General features: G+C 46.9%; 1 protein-coding gene across 1 annotated transcript in view; it reads left to right on the top strand.

Moving 5' to 3' along the window:
* Positions 1–453: 453 nt before the first annotated feature.
* MERTK (MER proto-oncogene, tyrosine kinase) overlaps positions 454–1138 on the top strand; it is a gene marked incomplete at its 5' end in the record, with an annotated part of 61424 nt that continues 60739 nt past the window's right edge. Inside the window, one exon of the mRNA XM_008592878.1 lies at positions 454–569. Within this exon, the coding sequence (XP_008591100.1) occupies positions 454–569 (116 nt within the window). The remainder of the gene's footprint in view (positions 570–1138) is intronic.

Raw genomic sequence — 1138 nt, 5'->3', positions numbered from 1 at the left:
TGTGGGTCTTCTCCACTGGGCCATGCACTCCATGAGGCCAGGGCTATGGCTCTTCATCACCATTTAGTGCACAAGTGCCCAGCCAAGTGGCCACACACAGTAGGGTCATGAACACACGCTCAGTGAAAGACATGTATGGCTCCACATCCTTTTCCAGCTTAAAAAGTCTCCTCATTTTATCAGTGAGCAGGAAAGCGGGTCTGTGTTCCACTTCTTAGGCACAGGCAGAACCATCCTATCACTGGAAGACTTATCTGCAGGCTAACCATGATTACCCTGAAGCATATGATACCTCCTCTTGAAAACATGTGTTTCCTCTTGAAAACGTGTTTCCTTTTGCTAATCTCAAAAAACAAAAACGGGCTTGGTTTTAATGCATTTATATGTTTGGTAGCTGTGGCCTCCTGTGGTTTATAATTGTGTTTTCGTGTGTGTGTCTTTGTTTTTACGTAGCAATTCCCTCCCCACCAACTGAAGTCAGTGTCCACAGCAGTACTGCACACAGCATTCTGGTCTCCTGGGTGCCAGGTTTTGATGGATACTCCTCATTCAGGAATTGCAGTGTTCAGGTAAACCTTCGGGATCTAGAGTGAGGTAGTTGTCTGGTGCTTGTGGGTCTGATTTTTCTTCCTGCTGAGGATGGGCGCTGAGGGCATCTCTCCACCTCTGTTCAGAGTCCCTTGACTTACCCCTGCTCAGTGTCCACAGTGCATGCGTGTTTCACATGCTCTGTCCTGGGATGCAGCTTCCTTTCCCTGCATGGTCCAGGGCCCAGCCAGAAGAGAAACATGTCTCCAAGGGAGAACATCATGAGACCAGGGAGAATTAATTTTTAAGTTACAAAAGCACATCCCTAAATGAGGGCTGGCTCATGACAAGGAAATCAGGAAGCCAGGTACTCCCCAGCGTGGACAGATGGGCCAGCACAAGACAAGTTATTGAATGTAGCACCTTAGCCATTGTCTCCCGGGGAAACCTAGGGATTACAGACCTTGTAGTCTTCAGCCTCTTTTAACTACTACCTAAAATTGGTATGAAGCAGTGCTGTAAAAAATACAGGTCAGCCATCCTAAAACAGTACCTTGCCGTGATATAAGATCTGCTCTTACTGTCCATAAAAATGGAAACGGTAGCCATA

Source organism: Galeopterus variegatus, unplaced genomic scaffold, assembly GCF_000696425.1.
Source record: "Galeopterus variegatus unplaced genomic scaffold, G_variegatus-3.0.2 Scaffold8425, whole genome shotgun sequence".
Classification (NCBI taxonomy): domain Eukaryota; kingdom Metazoa; phylum Chordata; class Mammalia; order Dermoptera; family Cynocephalidae; genus Galeopterus; species Galeopterus variegatus.
This window is presented reverse-complemented; position numbering and strand designations above follow the sequence as displayed.